Below are 17855 nucleotides of genomic sequence, written 5' to 3' on the forward strand. Positions count from 1 at the left end.
TTGAAATGAATTGGGTTTTGTCTTTTTCAATGGTAGGTTACAGCTTTGATAAAACTTAAGGAATGTGAAGACTCCCATCTTGGAGAAGAAGTAGACAGGAACTGGAATGAAGTGGTGACGCAGCAGTATCTCTTTGACCGGCTTGCCCGCGAGGTTGGTGGGCCCTGGGGGGTGTCAGTGATTCCGCAGGGAACACTCGCACGTCGCTTTTTGGAGCAGTTTTAAATGCGATAGAGGGATTTATGCTACTAGTTGACAGACTGACTCTAAAACTGCATGCTATTTTAAAAAAGTTCTTTTTTCTAATGGGATATATAAGGTTGTGGAGAAACAGTTTTAAATGTTTAAAATTACTTGGATTGCCACTCTGGTACTTAAACCTCCTTCCTGTGGTTTCAGATTGAAGCTCTGAAGTCTGTTTCAAAATCAGACCTGGTTACCTGGTTCCAAGCTCACAGAAGCAACAAGAAGAAAGTGCTCAGTGTACACGTGAGTGTGTGTCAGCTTCCACCCTGCCACCCTTTGCTGACCTCAGAAAGCCCAGTGAGGGTGCAGTAGAGGAGCTCCATAATCAAACTTGTAATGGGGTGGTTATCCTCACTCACTGTTCATATTTTCTACATTTCTAATTATTATTGGCATTTGAATTGCATTTAAGTATCTGTATTTAATTGTCAGGGCTGATAGAACACTGAAAGAAATCCAAATTTCTTTTATGGTAACTTTCTTCCAGGTGGTTGGATATGGAAAACATGAAGGGGACTCAGAGGTTACAGCAGCTGTCGCAGAAGTACAGAATTCTTCATCTGGTGAAATACCTCATCTGATTTTCTTGCCCCCATCTTCTTTGATGACTAATGTTACTTCCATCAAAGACATCAAAGCTTACACATCAACTCTGAATGTTCTCCCTTACCATAAAATATTAAAATAAAACTGAGCCCTTGCCCTGCCGTGATGTGTAATACAGGTGCTTTCTGCAACATGAACATCACAAACCTGGGTTTACTAAACCAGGGCTGTAGCGATAGCTGGGATGAGGTGCCCGTTCAGACATGAGGAAGCTGTTCTCAAGGAAGTTTCCAGCCAACTTTTCTCATTAATCTCATTAAGAATAGGCACAGCCCTGCCACAGAGCTGGAGTGAGGGGAGAGTTCCCCCCCCCCCCCCGCCACGGGGAAGATGCGATGTCCTCCTCTCCAGCTGCCTGCAGGGGTGGGCTGCACCTTTTCGTTCAGTCTGTCTTGTGCATCATTCCTGCAGCAGCTGCAGCTCGTCCGAGGAAGTATTCTGTGCTCTTCCCGGAGAGATACATACTGGGGGGAGGGGGAAAAAAGCCTCAGGCTTCCATCTCACACAGGTTGGGGTTTTTTTTAGGTTTTTTGTATGTGTAACACAGACAAATTCAGATCAAATAAAAGCTAGATGTAACTGTGGCAAGAAAAATAGTTTGATTGCTACATACAGCTCCTTACTTACTCAACCCTTATTTAACTTTAAAGCAACAGCACAGAAATGCAAAGATTCCTGAAGTGCTACACACTTCCAGAAAAATTCTGCTGCGAGTGGTGCGAATTCTGCTCCTTTTGCTTGTTAATGAACTGCTTGAAGAAGCAGGTTGAGCTGTAGGGATTCCAGCTGGGAAAAAATAAAACCAATACATTTTACATAAAACAATTGATCATCACTCAGCTGAATAAAGTCTTGCTGCAAAGGTTTATTATGAAATAAATAAAAAGTCCATAAGATAAGTTTGAAAAATCTATTTTATGAAGCTTTAAGATGCATTGAGTAGAATTATCTATGGTTACATTTCAATCTCAAAATAACAAAGTTATTTTGGGCAAGACACTGAAATGCCAAAATTTTGATTATCATACAGGTGGAAGATAACATTTACGTAGCATTTTCTAACAAATTGTCCCATCAAAGGAATCCTCGTATTTACACACTGCAAACATCAGCTAGATTTAAATGACGTCTTGCATCTTGTTTCTCATTTTTTAAATATGTAGGACCCAGGAATATAATGCAACTGATACCAATGCCATGGCCTTCACAGTGGTTGTACAAAGTGTACAAGCTTCACGGCCTAGATTCTCCCTGCTTTAGAAGCAGCAGTAACAGGGCTCCAAAGAGCTGCCTTTGAAGCCCGAATACACCACCTGTATAGCAGAGACCAGTATAGTAGAGTCCAGTATAAGGTACTGCACAGCCAAGACGTTTCTTGTTTCGTTTAATTGCTTATCTGCATCAGTAAGTCCAGTATCCCTGAGATAGGAACCACTGTAGCTGGAGGGGTCAGCGTACGTGCTAACTGATGACTATCTTGGTATCAGATGTAAACTTTGCTAAGCCAAGGCTTGAATGTTTTCTGGTTTTACAACCCCCTTAATGTTTACTGGCAGCGAGTCGTTTCAGTAGCGGCTCATCGTAAACCCAGCATTCGCCATCTTCATGGAATAACTAGGAAAAAGAGAAGAGGGAATAATTGGATGTAAGCTTTTTATGACTCAGTTGGAAAGGAACCAATATGACAGGTTAGAGGGCATTTACACTGTTGGAATAAAGCTCACCCTTGTTTCCCACGAGGTCTCATTCTCCTTTCTGGCTCTGGCTTCAGCTCTCTGTCTTTCTTCGAGCGCGTGCTTTGCAGCTGTGGCTGCGTCGATGTCTCTAATTTTTAAGTTGTAGGTTACATCTTTCCATAAGCTTAAAAAGGAAATACGAATGGAGACCGCTTTAGAGAAGCAAAGTGCTACAAGGCTGTAGAAACACATCACTAGCTAATAATTAGCATCAATATTAGTCTGAATTAGGGTAGGTCTCACTTTATCCAAAGGGCAGACACCCCTCAATATATATTAAACCACAGCTGCACTACTGCCAGGAGCACGGCGGCTGCAGCGAGGCTCTCCGGACCTCCCTGGGACATTTGGTCCCAACGGGGATGTGACCAGGGGCTCCTCTTCCCCTTCAAAACCCCAACCTGCTTGTACCTGGGCTCTCTCTGGCCACAAAGGCCAGCGCCGAGCCCAGCTGTCCACAGATAAGCTGGGTACTGCCAACTTGAGTCTAACGAAAACAAGTCTTAATTTGCCCATTTAACTAAAGTTCTTACCAGCGAGACTCAAAGTCGTCTTGGTCCTCCAATTTCCTTACCTTCTTCTTAATTGTAGGCATTTTCTTGGTATCTATAAAGACAGCATTCTCCTAGAGTGAGGTTTTTAAAAAAAGACAAAACAAACCACAACTCAGTTCTTTATCTAGGCTTAAAATTTATATAGCCTCACACTCTAGTACACTGGTTGTCAGGAAATACATAAAAAGTCATCACTGGATTCTGTTCTTGCTATAAAAATCAAGTTACCTTAAGAATAAATTAACAAAGTAAATTTGGGACTTTTATCCCAAATTCAGCATTCCTGTGATCTTTTGGGGCAGCTTCACAGGAGTTCCCAACTATTAATGTTTATTTTAATAAAACCAAAAAGAAACCACCAAAAAAACCTTTGAAGCACAATCTTCCATTTCTGATGAGAACAAAAACAACCAAAGAAAAAAGAAAAAAAGCTGCTTTACCCCTGTGGTGTATTTTGCGTACATGACACCGTTCCATTCGCCTTCAATTGAGCAGAAGGGTTTCTTGTCATTAGGAGAACTAAACAGAAAGAAACAGTCATTTCTCAGTTGTGCTACAGTAGCTGAAAGACCCTGAAGGGTGAAACCTTTGTCCTAGTTGCTGCGGAGTCTGGTTTTTATCAGCCCTTAAAACACCCATCACCAATCCAGAAAAGATGCAGGTTCTGTTTACGAGTGAGAAGTTCTGCATTAATAAGTTGGATAAACCTTCAAAGGAAGTGCTGTTCTGGGGTAAGACGGGTCTTGCTTTAGGGCTACATTTAGACTTTAGGAAGCTAGTTACAGGCTTTCCAAATAGATTTAGTAGTAAGTTTAAGCTTAAAAAGCTTTTACAAATCCGTAACTTCTTTGCCAGACTACTGGGAAACAAAACACTGGTTCACAGACGACATCTATCAATGTGTGTCAAGAAATTTTAAGTTATAAACCTCATTTTGTCAGCATCCACTTACTGACGTCACAGCAGCTGTCCATATAAGATGCAAATCCCCACTGAATTGTCTGCTCTGCGCATGTGCACAGGGTCTGACCAAAATCCATCAAACCACAGGTGTAAATAAATACATCAAGGCCTGCAGCAGAACCGTTAATTAACAGCAGTATTGCAAGGCCCGCTTCAGGATTTTTAGTAGAGCTAATGCTGAAGACAGTCTGGATAATTCAGGAGTGAAAATTTAAGTTCCTTTTGGTAATCAGCATAGAATGTTTTAGAGCATGGCAAGGCAGGGTGGCAAGCCTATGCAGGTTCCCTCTCTCAAATTGTGGCTATAAAATGGCACCCTGTGACAGGCAGCCATGAGCTGAGTTACTGAGTGCAGCTCTTTCAGTATTTTACACTCCTGACTGTCTTGAAAAAACACTGTCAGCATTTGAGAAAAAAAAAAAAAAAAAAGAAGAAAGAGGTTTAACTGAAGAAACTGGCTTACAAAATTTCAGCTGTAATTCTGTGCTTCTTTCCTCCATAAAATGGTTTTGTGTGGAAGACGATGGAAGCGTTATAACCTGTCTTTGAGCAATTAATACTGCATTCTCCACCAAGTTCTATCCATGGCACAGTGAGAATAGACCTGCAATTATAAATATGTGTATATTTGTAGCCTCTTAACTGATACATTTTAAGCATGAAATATTACAAGGCATTAAAAATGAAAATACCAAATAGAGCATTTACTTGCCTTCCATAACCATTAGGAAACGTCAAAATATAGTGTTCATCATAATCTAGGCATGTGACACATCCTATTAAAGAAAAAACAGATTTAAAAAACACAAGCAAAACCTTTACAAAAAATAATATACTCAAATACTTCATAAAAATGGGTACCATAAAAAGGAAAGGTGAAAAGCTTTATCTTTCATCGATGCGGGGAACGCCCAGCTTCTAGAAAAGGCAGGGCCAGCTGCATTTACATGAAAAACTGGGACCTAAGTGTCTTCAGCGCACAAAGTGGGCAGAAGGAGTCTCCGATTCGTAGATATATAAACTCTAGTTATGTAAATCCAAACATCCTTTATGTTTAATAGGATTACTTTAGATAATTTCTGTAAGAATTCTAGTTGCAGAATACAAATTTCCCTTCTCTTGTTACATTTGCATGTACGTACCTTGCCCTATGTTATGAACCCCAATAGACATTCCCAGGAATTTTGACTTGGTCCATATGTGAGCATTGAACTGTATCCTCTTGCTAAAACACTCCGCGTAAAATGCTGAAACTGAAGAAAAAGGTATTTAAAATAGCAGCATAAGACATTAGTGCTGTTGTTTCCAGATTCATTCATCAGGAAATATCTCAAAAAGCCTCATACTTACACGGCAACAGAGTTTGCAATTTTTTTCCCCCACAAAAACAGTTCAGAGAGAAAACTTTCAGCTTTTAAATTTGGAGAGAAAATGTAAATCCAAGATTTACACCAAAAGCTGATTTTACTGTCTCTCCTGTCCATATGCCATCTCTATTAGCAAAGTTATTGTCAACTTACTTGGAGGATGATGAGACACCTGCTCTGCCACAAATGTTACACTGCTTTTGCTGACCCAAGGAACTGGTCCTTCTGAAACTGGCTCCTGCATGACAAGAGAGAGGATCTTCATCACTGACAGCGCTCACAAAACACTCAAAGCTTCCAAGAGAAGTACCTTCCATGTTTAAAGGCTTCTAAAAATGCATTGCAGTGATTTTAACTTAATTGTCAGTTTGCTGATTTCATGGGGAATAACTCCTTACTCCTGAAACAATGACACTTTCTAAAGAATAAGAGTTTCTACTCTCTTGTTTTCCAGTATAAACGTACTTGGGGAGATGTTCCCAAATGAAACAGTTAAACTGAAAGAGCCATGTATAAACCTAATTACAAAATAGTATTTAAATCCACTTTATTTCATATTAACTAATAAGAAATGGGTGGCAGAAATAGTTTTCCTCTTTGCTTCTGAGAAAGTCTGATATGCATATTAATAATGATCAGATTATATGTATCATAAAACCATAAAACAACATTCACTTCCTGGGGCAAATAATGAAAAGTGGAATTCATCGTTAGAAGCAACGGAAGCACAAATATTGCCTTTATGCCAGCAAAGAGAAGTCCAAACATTCACCTCGGGAACAAAAGAAAGATTTGAGCAAAGAAACAGGCTGGGGGCAGGGGGAGAGGGGGCAAATTAAATGGAAAAAATACATACTTTATATCTAAACGATCACTTGTAGATATACTACACCGAGGCTACATGAAGAATCTCACAATAGCACTTCCCACATCATCGTTTGCAACTTTCCAAGGTGAGAAGCCTAAACAAGGCGTTAGAAAAAACAACCCAAACCCAACAGTGACAAAAAAAAATGCTGCACCAGGCTGCACTGCAAGTGCTAGAGCTTTCTCTGGCATCAGTGGGGCACTGTTGGCTGTGGTTCACACGGCGCGGAAGCCTGAGTAATCCTTCAATCTCACTAAAAGCTCACACACTGGTAGGTGATGTCTCCCGGTTATGAGTGGCACAACTGTTACTGTGTCCTTCACTCCACCGGACACACTCTGCTAAAGTACAAAAGGAAAAGTAGTGGCCAGACACAGATGTAGAACTAAAATACTATCCAAGCTCAGAATCCAGACCAGAAGTCTACAAAAAAAAAATTTTAAAAGGTTAAATGTACGGGAGAAACTGCACTGCTTTCTAGGTTGTAACTGAGGAAAAGAAACGCCAGTGATAAAACCACCAGTGTTTAGAGAAATTATTTAAAAAAAAACTTTCAGAACTTTGGAAAGAAAGGAATTCATACCCGGTGCTATGAAACAAGGAAAGAGAACATTTTCATGTCAAATGATTCTTAAAAGACTAATAGCTCAAATTTTGTTATACAAGATATTTCAAACTTCTATTCACAGAAAAGGAAGGAGGAAGGGGTGAAATCAGTTAAGAAATTGCCGTAGTTTGTCAATTTTGTTACTTAAACATAGCATAAGCCATTTCAGTCAGTAAATTATCAAAGCTTTGGCAATCACTCACATGCATCAGAGACGCCAAAAAAAAAAAAACATACCACAAGAAACTAACCATATCATCTTCACCTTCAGTGCCCGGTAATACCCAATGGCATCGGAAGATCTCGCCCAAAATGGGATTGTAAGGCTTTTTAGCAACTGACCCTTTTCTTCCTGCATGAAAAGCTGAGAGGTACCACTTAACCACTTGAACCATTCGCTCCTTTGGATCCTTCTGGTCACTAATGCTATATGCACCAAGAGAGAGAAGAGGACAGGCAAAATGAAATACAAGCAGGTACCTCAAATACAGGAAAGTGTTTTGGATGTTTGATTGTTTTACAACTAGAAGTTTGCCTACTTTTGACTATTTTTCAAGTTCAGATCAAACCCCATGCAACATTCCTCAAAGCCCACTGACTTTTAGCACCCACAAGGCCCATAAACAATATCAGAACCAGTTAATGCTCTACTTCAAAAGCCAAATACCTGACAAATAAGTCCGGATGTGCAAAAAAGTCAGCATACATTTCCAACAATGATCTTCTTTCTAGGATAAAAGTTGGAAGAACCACCTGGGTGAAGAAAAAACAACTCTTCTAGATCAAGAGAACTTTAACATCCCACACAAAAGCATTCCACGCATTAACTGTAAATAGCACACAAAGCACCCAAGGCTTCATCTGCCTGAAAGCTGATTGTGTTCTCAAACTTACCGATGAGTTCTGACATATGCAGGTCAGTTGGCATCTTTTAGAAAACCAAGGAGTTCAGAGGAACTGTCTCTTGTCTTACACCTATTCTAGTCCCACTTAGAGCACATCCACTACGTGGCTGAGCTTATTACCAAAAGCTGTTCTTAGTTAATGCTGATTATTTAATTTCATCTATATGTACACTGTCAATTTTCAGTTATATATCCTGTGTGCCTCTCAAACACGAAGGTTCTCTCATCTCTGCTACTATTCTTCCCCAACAGCATCTGCAGGTTCCATTCCTGCGGATCTGCTGCCTGCTGCAGTACAGACCACTGCTGGCAGCAGTGTTGATTGCTGTTGTTGACTTTAAAGTTGATGGAGACAAGATGCGTGCTCCTGATGCTTCTTGGCAGTTTAATTTGAGATCAGTAATTTTCAAGTATTCCAGGAGTTCCCAAAACAGACATACTTTGCATCAATTCTTATTCAGGACTGTCAGAAATCTTCTGTAGTTTGCTTGTGACCTGCTGGCTGTTTCTCCACAAAGGTTTTAACTTTATCTTTTTCTTGTCTATTGTGAGTTCCAGACTGGGCAGTTAAAAGTCATCCACTTAAGGAAACTAATGATAGGATTGATTTCTCCTACTCTTTTCCAATCTGGAATTACTTGTTTAAATTTAACCGAGTTGCCTAGAAAGATCAACACCTTCAGAATGCTGTTCATTCAGCCTTAAGACAGACACCAACATGAATCACATTCATGGAAAATCCAGCTCTTTACTTGCCAGGCCTACATGTAGGGTTTTAAAATACACAAGCAACTTACTCAACAAGATCCCAATTAAGCAAAGCATTTCATTCTATGCCTTATTATTTATTTATGCTTTATTATTTTATTTATGTTTTATTGAATGTCACCATACACTGGGATCTTGTAGATCTCTGTTCTAGGAAGCTAAAGACATTATAAATATTCCTACTGCATGCAGAAACACTACTACTGCACACAGCATTCCTCTTACCTCAGCTTTGCAGGCACTCTAAGGATCAGGTTCAAAGAAAACAAACAGCTACTTTCCATAGCAAACTCTTTTCCCAAACAGATTTTAGCAGTTCAATACATTTATTCTGCATCCATTTTTCACTCCCAGTAATAATCCCAATTAAATAACGTGCTAAAGAGATTATAGCTTAACTAGCTCTCAGAACAAACAGTTAAATTATTATGTTAACATTGAACTGATTTACCCGGAATTCAGGGTTTAGTCCCTCTCCCTCCCCCATGAACAGTCAGCAAGTTTACCTTTGTTAGATCCATTCCTAATCTAACTTGTGACAACAGATGCATAATAACACTCTTATGTTCTTCCACTGATTCTCCTTCCCCATCATCATCTCGATCATCAGGAGGATCGAAGAGATCTAGAAAGACCAAATTGCTTTTGTTTTTCTCTAAACCTTCAGAGACAGATTGTATTTGATTTGCTGTCAAAAAGGTCTTATTTATAAAACGGAAGTTTTTAAATCCTACAGTTCAACAACCTTCCATTAGCAAAGAAACAGTACAAATACCTTGGTTTATATATATATATAAGATCATACATATATTGACACAACTTGCATACAGATTGACAATCAATTAACACAAATAAACGGGAAGTTCACACAGTCCACTCACCAGCATCGTTTGTCCCATTAGACATGGAAGAATTGAGGGATTCTGTGGTATCTGGACGTTTCAGACTACTTCCCGTGCTGCTCCGAGTCAGGACTGCAGCAGACCCTGAAGAACTAAAGAAGAGTAATAATAAATTCTCACAATTCACAATGAACTAATTCAGACCAAATTACTATAATTTAATGTACACAGATGACGAGTTTACTGGTAGACGTTAATGTAAGTGCTGCATGCTAATTCATAGAAAACTTAAAATGAATTGTAGCTAAACAAGTGGGAAAGCCTGCAATCTAAGACAGTAACACCCGAAGGCATAAAACAACTGACTAATTCCTCTTTGAAATTTGTATAATCTCTTAAAATTAATTTTCTGCTTCAGAAAAAAAGAATAACTAGAGGTTTTGGGAAAAGGCAGTCAACTTCAAAAAATCTCTTTTAGTAGATGTGAGAGGGAAATGGCCATTTACCAAACACTGCAATGAATGCACATGAAAGACACCATGGTCTCAGATTATATTTGAGATGGTGGCTTCTCAAGTTTGGTTTATCTTAAGAGTTTTGTCAACATACACCTGATGGAATGGAAAGGAGCAGAAGAAAAAACCACATGCCTCAAGAAACCTGCTGGGGCAGGGGGTAATCTTATTCTGTTACATAGAATGGCTTGCCGGGGGCGGGGGCAGCCTATGTGGCTTACTCACTTATTTAGCTTAACTAACTTTTACAAGCAGACAAGCCATGCCCTTGTAGCTTACAGTTGCATTCAGCACGCACCGAGTACTTCAGGTACTTACTCCATACAACGCTTTGGGGAAGAACTGCTCTGATAGAATTCGTCAGCATCATAGAACTCATCCTCACTGCTTGAGTAAGAAAAATCTGGGACTGTATTTGGAGACAGGTTGACATGGCTTGGAGAGGTGAGGCTGCTGCTAGGTGCCGACTGCCCACTTCCTGTGGAGTATTAAAAATTAAAGACTAAATACAAAACCCCAAATTCTTTCAAAATCCACCTGTTCTAACTTACAAGCATGATTGTTCAAAGCAATAAAGACTAATGCAAACTCAGAAGGTACGGTATCTTGCAAAATTAGAAGGAATAATTAGTCTGTTCATACTGAGTTTCATTTAACAGCTGTCAGAAAAGAGGCCATGAGGAAAATCAGGAACACAGAACAACAGTAAACTATAAGGACATGTTTTCCCCAGTGTTGTGGATTAAAGGCAAAACAACAATGCTGAAAACCCGTATAGATTCATAGTATGATTTATATTCGGAAGCATGTCTGGAAGTCATCTCATCTACTCCCCACTAGAGGCCCAGGCAGCTCAAAAATTATACCAGTTTGTCCCAGATCATGTCTAGTCAGGTTTTAAAAAATCTCTCAAGATGAAGAATCCATAATCTTTTTGGGGAACCTACTCCAAAGTCGGAACCACCTCATTATAAAACCAAACATTTTCTAATACCTACTTGGAATTTCTTTTCTTACAACAGATTGCCTCATCCTTTTGCTGTGCATCTTCAAGAGGAGCCCAGTTCTACCTTATTTTTACCCTCCCAAAAGTCGGCAGAAGACAGCAGCTACATCCCTCTTTAGCTTGATTTTCCTAAGGCTGAACAAATCCAGTTCTGTCAGTCTCTAAGTACATCACGGGCCTCAGCTTCCCAGTCTTGGTGGTCCACGTCTTTGTACTGTGGAACCCAAAACTATACATAATACTCAAGACATGGTCTCACAGATCCCAGAAAGAGAGGACAATCAATTCTCTTCATCTGCTCCTTACCCCCTCACTAGTCCAGCCCAGTATGCAGCAAAACCTTTGCCACCACAAGGACAGGCTGCTGACTCACATTCTGCTTGTCGCTCACCAGCACCCCTGGCTCCTCTTCAGCCAGGCTGCAGCGCACGCCATGCCGAGGGCAGGCTGAGGGCTATGCCCATCCTAGCTGAGCAGAGGACCTTGCATTTGCCTTCATCAAATTTCACGAGGTTTCTGGCAGCCTGCTTCCCCAGCCTGTCACAGCCCTCCTGCATGGCAGCCCTGTCCTACCCACTGTTCTCAATTCGGCAAGCTCCATGTCCGGGTTATCAGAGACGTTAACCAGTATCGGACCCAGTATCAACCCCTGAGAAACACCAGTAGCCACCTGGTTGCCATTTGGACCTCACACAGCTGATCGCAAGCCTCAGGCCTGGCAGTCCAGCCAGTTTTCACTCGTGTTCTACTTACCTAAAACATCTTTTTCCAATTTATTTCCAATTCCACAAAACATACTTGTGACAAAATCTAATGAATCCAGTTTCTAAAATGGATTACATGAATCCTGTCTCAACACTTACTTGCTGTCCTTCAAAAGAGCCACCGCAATAAAGACAAACCAGGTTAACACCGACACAGACCTTTCGTGGAAGCCGATGCCGCAGCAGAGGTTATTAAGCAAACTTAGGTACTGACACAGACAACAATCACCAGAAACTAACTAGAACATGAGACGCATAGAACAAGACTAAGAAAAGGAACTTCCTGGCAGGAGAAAAAGCCAGCAGTGGTTTCCCTCATTTTTCACATTGGGACAAACACTGGTTAACACAGGTATTAGTGTTCTGGGAAGGAACGGTAGTAATAAAGTAACAACACATCAGTTACACACAAGCTTAGAAAAAAACTTGGGAGGGAACTGAGAGAGTTTAGCATGACTGGACAATATAATCAACAGAACTGATCAACACAGACAAAAAAATATGCTAAGTAAGTAGCTATGGTTTTAAAAAAAAAAAAAACACAAACAAAATATCATAGGACTTCTAAACAGAGAATTACAGCAACTTTATATATATAATAGCAATTTTTACTTCAAAACATCTATTGTAGTTACAAAAAGCCCAAAGAATGCTATTATTTAAAGGAGAGAGGAGGGAATCAATGAATTAAAAACCCGAAAGGCCACACATCATGTATGAACGCAAAGTTCTTCTGCCGATTACTACAAGATTGCAATGATGTGGAGAAGAAACCAAGTACAAAGTTGCAGGGTGGGGGGTGGGGGGAGGGAGAGCACAATAATGGATTTTAACACAATGCTGAAACATGTTGATTAGAAGCAAGGTGTAGGCCAATACATTGTTTTCTTAATAGCTAATTACATTAGGTTACAGGCAGTATATATTCAGGTTTTGTTTCCTGTACTTCAGTAAGACAATTAAACAGAACCATACCTGTACTATTTGGTGTTGGAGTCTGATTTCCAAGTGATGCTACCACAGGTCCCACTGGCAAAGAGGAAGGTCTCTGCTCCGACTTGCACAACTGAGCAGGTTCTAGGGGATATTTTTATAAATTAAACCCAAAATTCACATTTAAATATGAGAATTATAGTTTTGTTGGGAAAGAGATTCCACATATTTCACCTCGCCTTCAAAAATTAAATGTTTTATAGAAAAGCCATTCAGACAGAAAAACATGTTTCTGCCATTGTTATCAGCTAGCTCCTTTTTATTAAGGAAGGACGGCATTTAAAAAATTGCCATTATTTAGCTAGAAAGCACTTTTCTGAAAGTTATAGTTTAATTTATATTATGAAAGTATATTAGAAATGTAAGCCAATAACTTAGAACAAGTGAAATATACCAGCTTATCTACAGAACTAGAGGCAGACAGACCTGATGGCTGAGGAAGCCCCGTGCCTCCCACTCCTTTCTCTGCCTTTGCACCACTGCAGCGAGTGTGCACTGGTACTGCCTACGTGACCCCAGAACTATCCACCATTATGCAGTCCCTCCATCCAGACTGCAGTTGTGCCCTGCTCGGCTCATATTTCTGCTGAGGTTCTTTTTGTACACCATACCTGGAGGTATAACCGCTTGGGAAGGCATTGTGCTGATCACGGACTGTTCCAAAGGACTGGGCTGATATACTGCGTCAACCGGGTTTATAGTGCTCTGAGACAAAAGGAAGAAAAGCACATTTTTTCCTCAATACAAAAAAAAAAACTCAACACAAATAAAGTATAGATAGCAAGAACATCATGAGCACAAGAAATGCCCAAATGCAAGACAGCAAATTCCTGAGAGCGAAAGTAAAACACGAATTGACAGTTGAGGACATGAGAAATACTTTCAAAGTGGTAATACCTTAATTCCTCGCACAGATTTTACACTACACTGAATTTGCTAGAGATTTGGATTGTCCTATAAAGAATTCTTATTTCCAGTTCTCTTCTGGTATTCCTTCCAATATCCATTAAAAAAATAATGCATGCAAAGAGTGAAAGTTAAATGCAAATTATCTGGCAAAAATTAGGACAGGTAATCTGTATTTTTAAAACTTTTTTTTAATTAATTGATTTATCCAAACCATAGTAAATCAACCCATAAATTAAAACAAGAATCATCAGCATGCTCACAGCCATGAAGTGGCTTTACTGCCAAAATGCTTCCCAATGCAAGCTGACAGTTTTCAGTGTGTCTCCAGTAGAGGACATTTCAATCTACTTATGAACATGGGCACTTTGAAAAGTAAGCACCAATTCAACTCAACACTCAAAGTCACTGACTTCAGTATGTTCTTGGCTTTTATACAACAAGCCCCTTGGGAATTCCAATTACAATGTCTTTTAATCCAAACTAGCATGTTTTTGCCTTGCATCACTGGCTTATAATTTAGTTATTATCTAAGCATTGTTTGCTATATATGTTTACACACAAACCCCAGAACTTCTACATTGTTCTGGGTTAAATGGAAAAAAGGCACATAAAAACCTTTTCCAAACAACTTGTAATTTAAAGCCATTGATCTATGTCAGAACTGTGAAAATCTTTGCCTCAATTTGCTAGGGAATCTTGCTACTGTGCAAGCACAGGAGAGTCACACAATACCATGTTCTACTTTAAAAAAAGTTCTTGTAAAAATGGTAGATGAGCTTTGCCTTTAAATTTAGTCAGTACGACTATTCCTATCATCTCTTTAGATCAATATTTAAAACAGAAGAGTCTCCAGCTGTTCTTCCTTCCTTTTAGTCTATTAATTTCTACTTGCCTCCAGACTGAGGGAAACAGGGTCATTTTAACCTACCTCCTCCCATTTTCCTACAAAAGGAAGACTTCTTTCTTGCCTCCTTTCCTGGTTAACTATAATTCTGAACTTGATCCTACATTAAAAATCAGTGAAGCAGCAAAGATTGTACTTTTTTATAGCACAGGATTTATTTAACGGAAAACAAAACTATTATTCCCTGTTTATCTTAAAAAAAAAAATCTCCAGTTTAAAAACAAAGGGATAAAAAAATGCTTTCTACATTTTTGTTGGTGTTACTAACTAGAACAGAAATAAATAACCCAGTATTGTTACTCCACTGTATTCCAACATAAAATCAACGTTCCTTATACATTACTTCAACTGCTTGTGCATAGTATATCCCTGTCCCATGTATTTCACAGTTTAAAATCATGACTCCATTTTTCAGAGTTAAAAATCAACTTAAAAATCAAGATGGGTCCTATGACAGAGATAGCAACAGCATCCTCTGTAACTCCCCTGGGCTTTAGGGAAGCTAATAATATATGTGATACAGAACACTGCTGCGATAAAGAAAAAAAAAATAAATGTAATTTTAACTTCATATGCAGGATTGCAACCTTATCCTCAAAACTATTCTCCATACTGCAACATGAACTGGAGCTTCTTGTTAGATATTTTGGGGTGTGCCTTTGTGGGTTAGAAACAGATGAAGGCAGGCCTGAAAGTTTCCTACTCTGAGCTCAGTAACCTAAAAACAACCACACAGAAACAACACTGTATCAAACATTGATGGTATTCCTGCAGGAGTTTAAAGTGAAATCCTGACCTTCAGCCCAAGCTTACACTGACCTCAACAGCAACAAAATTTCAGTCTTCACAATCACTGATGCATCAGTTACTATATTGTTACAGAAATCATTTTTTTTTTCTCCCCAGTACAAGCCAGCCCACAGATAATTAGGATAGAGGCTAATCAAATTCAGACTATAGTCGTAAGCTGTAATAGCGATATGAAATTTCTGAGTTGAAGATCTAATGTGCATACCACCTCTGCCTGTGGCAGTGTCTAGCTGTGTAACCTCTGCTTTCCAGGGCATGTAACAGAACCTACTCCATTACACTAAGACCTGAATTATGGGACTATCCAACAGGGTAATAAATTATCTTATTTATGATAAGCACGAAACCAAAATCTGTATGTGCACCTTTACTCCAAAGTTCATACCAGAAAATCATACTGCTATAGCTGTATATAATAGAAAGACAAATAAAGCTTGGGAACTATTGTCAGCTGTAATGAAAACACACTGATTTTTAGAGTTACATTTTACAGAAACCAATCTCCTATTAAAAGTATCTGAAATGTACTCAAGTGACAGAAAGAGAAGAAAGAAGTCACACATGACCGAAACCAAAGATGACAGAAGTTACATGAAAAATGCAGAAGTTCTATTAAAAAAGAAACATTGCTGAGACATAATACAACTTTGCATCAAACGAGTAGCACTGTAGAAAAGACAAACTACTTGAAGCACAAGGATAGCTGATCTATTTCATACGTAAAGATACTTTAGATGGAACACAAAACTATTTCTATCCCAGTAATTTGCCTTTTGTCTGTTCACATTGTTATCTAAGTGTTCAGTCATAACACTGCCATGTAAGACACTGAGCATAAAACTGATAACTGATCTTCTAAAGGCAAGGGTGTTAGCCAACCTCAGAAGCTAATGACTCAACAGTAATTTTAACAAGACACTTGAAGCAGTAAATTAGAGAAAGGAAGAAGCATGTGGCAAAGTGAGTGGAAATTCAGGTCTCTGTTCACATGTTCTGCAGAAATAAAGGGAGATAAAGATTAGATGTAAACTTACTATAAGTCCATCTGCGTGCTTCTCCTCATTATTTTGGTCCTTAAGGAAAAAATGTTAAAAATATCAACAATCTTGTATGACTTATCAGTTGTGTGTTAAGCGAGAACAGCAAGTTTCTCTCAGGAATGTTTACATTTTCAGCCATAAAATGTTCCTCATCATGTGATACAGTAACTAAACTTAGAAGTTACAATTCTATACATAGGGACCGCACCTCTTAACATCAGTGGTTTCTGAGGATCTGTCCACACAACTTTGAACAAATTCTAAAATATCCTTTCTACCCTGCAGAATACTGTTACTCTTTAAAATGTAGGTTCTTCCCAAATAGCTAGGAACGTCCCAAAACATGGTCTGCAGCACCAGTGAGTCCCTGAAAACTGAAGGACATGAAGTTCTCAGTTTCTGAAGGACTGTGATTAACTTTAGAGGTCAAATTTTCAGAAGTATTTTTTGCTTTTGAAAGGCAGAAGTGCCTTTATAAAGCTAAACATTTTTAACTTCTGCTTTTTGGTATCCACTAGATTTTAAAATGTTTTTAGATTATTTACAATCTAGGAGTTTGGGGTTTTTTTGCCTAGAAGCATATGTGAAAGAGCAGGCAATGCATGGAATAAAACAGTCATCACGGGAAATGACACTAGCAACAGACAAGGTAATGCCGATCTACAGTTAGTATAGTTTAAACACTGTACCAGCAAAAGTATAAATTTTACAGAACACTAAGCCAAATCACTTCCGCTGCAAAGCTCGTATTAGCCAGTATATCAATCCATAACTTTGATTTCAGTGTAAACCTTACGACTTGTCTGCAGAGTATTCCCCCAGATTTCCAGTTGTTAAAAGTTAAGAGGGAAAAAAAAAGCTGTAAATAGTATTAAGTTGGCACATACATACTTGTATTTTGATACTTTATACATTTTTCCCTAGCTTACATAGTTGACAATATGCTGCTCAAATTTCACGTCTGCTAGTTAACGTTTCTTAAGCAAGGCTTTCCATGACAAAAACACCGAGGGCAACGAGTTCCATCGGGCTGCAAACTTATGCAGAAGAAAGAGTAACATTGAAGTCCAAATATTATCTTTTTTCCCCCCAACATACAAGATTTCCATATTGTGCTATCTCTATCTCTAAGACCTATAAATCACAAAGATGCTGCATTTTTACTGAAGCTGGCTATTCTATCTAATGCACCATCAACAACATGGCACACGGATGAGGTAAGGAAGGCAGAAACGCCACAAAACTAGGCAGGCAAGACCAACCAGAAGTGATGGAGTGAAAAAGAAAAGGCAAAGATGCAAAAATAAATATCTAAAATATAAAAGATACTTCATAAAACATATATATTTCTAAGACTGTAGTTTACCAAATCACTGACAGACCATTACATGTGTTTTACAACACCCACATCAGCAAAGCTGGACATCTTCAACGGCCATACACACAAAGGGG

The 17855-nt window shown here is 39.0% G+C and overlaps 2 protein-coding genes across 4 annotated transcripts in view; one reads left to right on the top strand and one right to left on the bottom strand.

Moving 5' to 3' along the window:
• NRDC (nardilysin convertase) overlaps positions 1-953 on the top strand; it is a 28526-nt gene extending 27573 nt beyond the window's left edge. The window contains exons 29-31 of the mRNA XM_080406244.1: positions 37-153; positions 400-489; positions 734-953. Coding sequence (XP_080262370.1) covers positions 37-153; positions 400-489; positions 734-934 — 408 coding nt within the window. The 3' untranslated portion in view covers positions 935-953. The remainder of the gene's footprint in view (positions 1-36; positions 154-399; positions 490-733) is intronic.
• Positions 954-1697: 744 nt separating this feature from the next.
• Positions 1698-17855, bottom strand: part of OSBPL9 (oxysterol binding protein like 9) — a 63818-nt gene continuing 47660 nt past the window's right edge. For 2 of the 3 annotated variants that reach the window (XM_080406266.1, XM_080406268.1), the window contains 16 exons: positions 16398-16436; positions 13352-13445; positions 12723-12824; positions 10296-10455; positions 9502-9614; positions 9127-9245; positions 7615-7700; positions 7199-7373; positions 5626-5710; positions 5248-5358; positions 4818-4881; positions 4569-4709; positions 3583-3661; positions 3122-3213; positions 2577-2712; positions 1698-2466 (listed from right to left, as the gene is read on the bottom strand). In XM_080406266.1, the coding sequence (XP_080262392.1) occupies positions 2392-2466; positions 2577-2712; positions 3122-3213; positions 3583-3661; positions 4569-4709; positions 4818-4881; positions 5248-5358; positions 5626-5710; positions 7199-7373; positions 7615-7700; positions 9127-9245; positions 9502-9614; positions 10296-10455; positions 12723-12824; positions 13352-13445; positions 16398-16436 (1671 nt within the window). In that variant the 3' untranslated portion in view covers positions 1698-2391. The remainder of the gene's footprint in view (positions 2467-2576; positions 2713-3121; positions 3214-3582; positions 3662-4568; positions 4710-4817; positions 4882-5247; positions 5359-5625; positions 5711-7198; positions 7374-7614; positions 7701-9126; positions 9246-9501; positions 9615-10295; positions 10456-12722; positions 12825-13351; positions 13446-16397; positions 16437-17855) is intronic. The other variant, XM_080406267.1, reaches the window with a different exon arrangement.

This window comes from Falco punctatus (assembly GCF_963210335.1).
Source record: "Falco punctatus genome assembly, chromosome: 11".
Classification (NCBI taxonomy): domain Eukaryota; kingdom Metazoa; phylum Chordata; class Aves; order Falconiformes; family Falconidae; genus Falco; species Falco punctatus.